This window comes from Cuculus canorus, chromosome 1 (assembly GCF_017976375.1).
Source record: "Cuculus canorus isolate bCucCan1 chromosome 1, bCucCan1.pri, whole genome shotgun sequence".
NCBI classification, from domain to species: domain Eukaryota; kingdom Metazoa; phylum Chordata; class Aves; order Cuculiformes; family Cuculidae; genus Cuculus; species Cuculus canorus.
This window is the reverse complement of record NC_071401.1, coordinates 131,326,737-131,333,353: the sequence shown is the minus strand read 5'-3', so window position 1 is coordinate 131,333,353 and position 6,617 is coordinate 131,326,737. Positions and strand designations below refer to the sequence as shown.

The 6,617-nt window shown below is 49.8% G+C and overlaps 1 protein-coding gene across 5 annotated transcripts in view; it reads left to right on the top strand.

Moving 5' to 3' along the window:
* The first annotated feature begins 1,623 nt into the window (after positions 1-1,623).
* Positions 1,624-6,617, top strand: part of LOC104066617 (potassium voltage-gated channel subfamily A member 5) — a 31,137-nt gene continuing 26,143 nt past the window's right edge. For 3 of the 5 annotated variants that reach the window (XM_054050785.1, XM_054050795.1, XM_054050777.1), the window contains exon 1: positions 1,624-4,943. In XM_054050785.1, coding sequence (XP_053906760.1) covers positions 1,762-3,477 — 1,716 coding nt within the window. In that variant the 5' untranslated portion in view covers positions 1,624-1,761 and the 3' untranslated portion in view covers positions 3,478-4,943. The remainder of the gene's footprint in view (positions 4,944-6,617) is intronic. The other 2 variants (XM_054050806.1, XM_009569243.2) reach the window with 1 other exon arrangement.

Genomic DNA, 6,617 nt, shown 5'->3' with positions numbered 1-6,617 from the left:
TATTACTGAACTGTAATTGAAGTAATTCTGTAAAACTGCTTCAATTCATTTTCTCTAATAAAATCTACTGAAATCTATCATCAGCCTTGGGTGTGGGTTTAAGAATGTATCAAAGGGAAACCCTGGTCTGGGTTTCCAAACATTGACGTGAAAGTAGACTGGTAGAAATGTCTCCTGCCTTTAGAAGCTGCAGCGATTCCATGATTAAACAGGGGGTGGGGGAGTAGGGGGGGGGCTGGGGGTGTGGGGGGGCGGTAGCGTCAAGAGGCGCCAGGAATCCCCGGGGCTTTCGATGATGGTTTTCATTATCGGTGAGTGGGGTTTTACAGCCACTGAGTGGGGGTTTAGAGCCCTCTCGCCGCGAAATCCTTTTATCGAATAATCCACGCTTGGGGGCTGCATCGTAATCCCCTGTTGCGGCGTATGGGGTGCTGGGCAGCGGGGGAGAGGTACTGGGCAGCGGGGGAGGGGGTACTGGGCAGCAGAGGGGGGTGCTGGGCAGCAGGCTGTGGCCCCTGTGCCCGGCATCCTCCTTCTCCAGAGCGGTCCCTTCCCACTCCGCACCCTCCTGGGCGCAGCGGTACCCGCAGGCATCCCCGCCATGGACCAGGGCGCTCCCGACTGCTGGGATGCACCGTCCTGGAGCAGAAAAAGAGCCAAGTGTGGCACTTGGCCACCCCAACAAACACCTCTGGATTGTGCTCAGTATGCCCCTTTCCCAAGGCCAGTCCCAGGCATTCACATTCAACTGCGCTTTCATCGCGATACGAATAGAACTGCTAAGATAACACAGAGGGTTTGCTGACACCTGTGCCTGCTCCCTGTCCTCTGGACTTTTCTTCATTCACTCTGCTGTTCCTGCGTGTGTTTGAGGGACACCCAGGGGCCGGGCGGGAGGGGCATGCGGTATCCCGGGTCGTGGGGGGAGGCTGGGATGCTCTGCCCAGGGAGCGAGGGGATGCGCCCCATTCCCGGTGCGGGGGGGGACGGGGACGGGGGGTAGGAGGGCGAGAAGGGATTCCCTGTTTGTCGGTGTTTTGTTTGGTTTTTTTTTTCTGACGTCAAGTGACCATAATAGAATGATGGCTCGTTCATATCCGGGTCCCCGCGCGGCTTCCCCGGGATGCGCTGGGATGCGCGCTGCTGCCGCGCAGTGAAAAGGGGGCGGGCAGCGCGGGGCAGCGCGGGTCAAGGCGCGGGAGGGCAGGGAAGGCAGCGCAGGGCAAGGCGCGGCAGGAGGGGGCAGCGCAAGGCAGGGAGGGCGGCGCAGGGCAGAGCAGCGCAGCGCAGGGAGGGCAGCACAGGGAAGACAGGGCAGGAGAGGGCAAGGCAGCGCAGGGCACGGCACGGCACGGGAGGGAGAGCAGCGCAGGGCAGGGCAAGGAGGGCAGCAGCGGGAGGGCAGGGCAGTGAGGGCAGGGCAGTGAGGGCAGAGCATCGAAGCGCAGGGCAGGACAGGGAGAGCAGCGCGAGAAGGGAGAGCGGCGCAGCGAGGGAGGGTAGGGTAGAGCAAGGCAAAGCAGCACAAGGCAGCAGAAGGCAGGAGGGGAAAGGAGGGCAGGAGAGGGCAGCGCAAGGCAGGGCAGCACAGGGCAGGGAGGGCAGCACAGGGTAGAGGAGGGGAGAGAGGGCAGTGTAGGGGAGGGGAGAGGAGGAGAAGGAAGGAGAGGGAGGGCAGCGCAGGGCAGGAGGTGTCCGGCGGCGGCGGGGACGCGGCAGCGAGCACAGGATGCCCGCCGCCTCCGCCGCCTCCCGCTGCCCATGGAGATCGCGCTGGTGACTCTGGGGAACGGCGGCGCCACGGCCCTCGCGGGCGGCGAGGATGGCGCGGCACGGGGGGACCGGCTGAGCGACGGGCAGGAGCGAGCCCCGCAGCCCCCGCCGCGGCGGAAGGAGACGAGCGGGGCTCCCGCAGCGGAGATGGGGCCCCCGGAGGAAGGGGGGCACCGGCGGGGCATGGCCATGGCCGCGGCGGGCGAGGAGGAGGAGGAGGCGGTGGTGAACCGGGGCGCCCTTCATCACCAGCGGGTGCTGATCAACATCTCCGGGCTGCGCTTCGAGACCCAGCTGGGCACCCTCAACCAGTTCCCTGACACACTGCTGGGGGACCCCGACAAGCGCATCCGCTACTTTGACCCGCTCCGCAACGAGTACTTCTTCGATCGGAACCGACCCAGCTTCGACGGCATCCTCTACTTCTACCAGTCAGGCGGCAAGCTCCGACGCCCCGTCAACGTCTCCATTGACGTGTTTGCTGATGAGATCCGCTTCTACCAGCTGGGAGAGGAGGCCATGGAGCGGTTCCGTGAGGATGAGGGCTTCATCAAAGAGGAGGAGAAGCCCCTGCCTCGCAATGAGTTCCAGCGCCAAGTCTGGCTCATCTTTGAGTATCCTGAGAGCTCCGGCTCGGCCAGGGCCATCGCCATTGTCTCGGTGCTGGTGATCCTCATCTCCATCATCACCTTCTGCTTGGAGACTCTACCGGAATTCAGGGATGAGAGGGAAATGCCCATGCCTCTGCCACCACAAAGTGGAGGTTTGAATGGCACGACTGGGGACTCCCCACCCATGCAGCCACCCAGTAGCCTCTCTGATCCCTTCTTCATCATTGAGACTACTTGCGTGATCTGGTTCACCTTTGAGCTTCTTGTCCGCTTCTTTGCCTGCCCCAGCAAGCCTGAGTTCTCCCGCAACATCATGAATATCATCGACATCGTGGCCATCATCCCCTACTTCATCACCCTGGGCACTGAGCTGGCCCATGAACAGCAGGAACCCAGGGCTGGTGGCAGCAATGGGGGTGGGGGCCAGCAGCAAGCCATGTCCCTGGCCATCCTCAGAGTCATCCGCCTGGTCAGAGTCTTCAGGATCTTCAAGCTCTCCAGGCACTCCAAGGGTCTGCAGATCTTGGGACAGACTTTGAAAGCCAGCATGAGGGAGCTCGGCCTCCTCATCTTCTTCCTCTTTATTGGAGTGATACTCTTCTCCAGTGCTGTCTACTTTGCTGAGGCCGATGACCCCGAGTCTCATTTCTCAAGCATCCCTGATGCTTTCTGGTGGGCAGTGGTGACCATGACCACCGTGGGCTATGGGGATATGCGACCTGTCACCGTGGGGGGCAAGATAGTGGGTTCCTTGTGTGCCATTGCAGGTGTGCTCACTATTGCCCTGCCTGTCCCTGTCATTGTATCCAACTTCAATTACTTCTACCACCGAGAGACTGATCATGAAGAGCAAGCTGTCCTCAAGGATGAACACAGTAGTGCTCAGGGCAGCACAGCTGGGGGAGATGCAAAGAGAAGAAACTCCAGCAGAAACTCTCTGAGCAAATCTGTTGTGCACTTGGAAAACAGTGAAGGGTTCAACAATGGCACCAGCTCCTTAGAGAAAACCAATATCAAAGCTAAAAGTAACACAGATCTCAGAAAATCCCTCTATGCTCTCTGTCTCGACACCAACAGGGAAACAGACCTGTAAGGAGAGGAGAGTTAGAGATGCAGAAGGATTTGCTGATGTCGGAAACTTACTGATATAATTATTCTTTTGGTACCAGTTAGTTTTTTAAATCAGGTTATATTTTATAAATTGATCACTGTCCTGAACAGTCCTCCAGGAATACATGTTTTTATGTTCTTTTTCCATGACACAAAGGGTCACCTATTTTTAAAATAGACTAAGAATAAGCTACGCTCCATGATGCTGGAGCTAGTAAAACATGACATTACAAATTCTAATTTGTAGAAACTTGGTTTAGCAAATGGTGGTTGGTTTTAAATGGGTCATTTGTAATCAATTCAGTCTTTCCAAGTTTAGTATTAAAGAGTTGAAGTATGTGTGTGTGGAAAATGAATGGATTGGGGGAGGTTGAGGGGTTTTGTACTGTAGTTTGAAACTAAAACTATTCCAATATATTTTATATCTGTATAACTGTATTTATGGTTGAAAGGGGATTTCTTATTCCTGTGAAATACAACATCATTAAAGCACTAGGAACATTAGCAGATCAGCACTTTCAGAGTTTCCCACTTGTGATCAGTACAGATCTGGTTATCTAGCATGTGAAGTAAATTTGGTGCTTTTAACCCTATAGCAGAAAACTTTTATTGTCATTGATATGTTAGTCTCTTGTGAGCCTTAAGTTATTAAATATTGTAGATATACTTCTTTATGAATAATTTTATTATCTTCATGTTTCAGAATTTCTAAATAATTCAGTCCTGTGCTTACCGTCCCCTCTCAAAAATGTATGTGCAGCTTTTTTTTTTTTTTGTAGTTTTACAGTTTTATACTTTTGTTATATTTTTGAGACTGAAAGAAAAAGTATTGTCTGCTGTTACTGGTTTTGATCCAAGTGCACAACAGATCAGAAGCATTACAGAGTGCATAGATATAGGAAGAAAGTAGAATACGAGTGCAATATCTTCAAGGCTGTTTTCACTTTACGCTCCAGATTACTTTGGCACATTTATCAGACACCTTTATGTATCCATGCCATTTGCATACACAGTTCACTGCTTTTAATTGTCACAGACTGGAAACTGATGGCACGTAGTCTAACACAGCATGCCGTGCTACTTAAATCACCATTGTGTGGCTTATAATTTGGACTTGGATGGAAAGCGTCACCTTTCATCAAAACACATCCTTTCTCTTTTATTTCCAAACAAAACGTTTTCAGTGCTGTGGATTTTACAGTTGAGATGTTGAAAGACGGATGACATTATCTTCATCATGGTAACAAAGCACTATACAGCTTACTAGTGAAGACTGTCACAAAGTTGCTTCTTTACTTTGAATCAAAGATCTGTGTTATCATTTTTCTCGCAAAGGGCATCTCTGTTTTCCCCTCAGACTTCTGTTTTATTGCTGAAGGATGTTTCTTGCCTTTACCAGTGCACAACAAGACTAGCAGAAAGAGAAGTCTTGATTTCTCAATGCTCAAGGTTTGTTTTTAACAATTTTTTAAATACAACTAAGTAAATATTAAATCAAGATTGTAATTTATGCAAGTATCTCAGATATATGCACTGTGATAAATTTAAATCAGCTTTGCAAAACAGCGCTTTGACATTCTCTCATCTAGACACAAATTCTGCTTGGCTGGCGCTTACCATACTGTTTAATGATAATGGCCAAACGCATCGTATTTTTTCCTTCCTGTTCAGTAAAACAGGCATGGTAAGTGCTAAGCAAGTAGTATTTTTCAGGTTTCATGTAAAAGACTGTCACACAGGGCTCAGCCCAAATTGTGGTGTGATGGGGAAGGAGGCTGAATCTGATAATAGAGAACAGGATCTTTCACATTAGTTTTAAAATGTTGGTTTCTTGCCTGGTTTACTTGTTTGTTTAGATGGGGAATGATGTCGTAATATGCAGAGAAACTGTCTGACAAGACGAGACTGGCAGACAAAATGCGCAGTCCAGCTGCACTCCAGACGCTGGCAGATCTGTCTGCTTTAGCGAGAGTCTTTGCATGAAGGTGAAGTGCAGAATTAGCCCTTTGATGAGCCTGACTCTAGAATGAAACAAAGAAGTGCTATTAATCGCCTCTTGTACATGTTGAGATCTAGATCACTGGTGGACTTAGAGTGAAGCTTTTTGCACAAGCAACTAGTTTGATTTTCTTTCAGTGTTTGAATCCATTTGGCTTACCTGTTTAAGTACCAAAGAATTCAGTGAGTCTTTCAGGATCAAATTTTGGTTCTGTCATCCTCTAACTATTACCCCCACCTTGCTGACCACTTTCATCTTCCATAGTTTGCTCTTCCAGTTACGCATTGTGCTGAATTAGACTGGCAGCTCCTCAGAGCAGGGTTAATGTGTATATATACAGTTCCTTGTTTAACAGTGGAACCTTGGCCTGGGCTTCTGGATATTAGGGATATGAATTGCATAACAGCAATTATTGCAATTAATAGAGTAAGGCAGTGGTGTAAAACTGATGCAGGTGAAAGCAGATCAAGGCGATTGGGGAGTGGATTGAGTTGATCTTAAAAGATCATTGCTGACAAGAACGAGAAGGCTTTATCTTCCTCATTGCTTTTCAGATTTCTTCCTCGCATTGTGCACCTTCTTATTGCTGAACTTGTTCTGTTCTTGTGCAAGTACGTGTCATGTACAAGTGCTGTCTTCTTTTCCAGGAGCTGTTATAGCTCACTAATCTAGCAGAAATTCCAACAGAGCAAAAACAACAGCAACAAAGTAGATATTTTTCTGTCAATTTAGTGAGTTGGAAAGCAAGTGGGTGCCAGGACGAGTATAAGGAAGAGCTGGGGAAGGTTACTGGTGTGGGTAAGTGAGGATGCAGGGAGGAGTGAAATCCTTAGCCTTCAGTGGCAGTGAATTAGGTTATCATAACTGCTTGTTTAAACCCCACTTTGTGTTTGCAGAGATATCACAGGCCAGGTGCTGTGGGCCTTTAACTTCCCACTGGAGACAGCCTGCAAAGCTGGATTACAGTCTGTATGCCTTGCTAAAAACTGCGAGTAAGATTTGTCCCAATCAAGATCAAGACCTATGCAAATTTTGAAAATAACTCTTCAACCTTCAGGCAGAGCAGGCTGCATTTTTTATATAATAAACCCCCCCAGAACTCCTTAATAAAAAGAGAACAAATT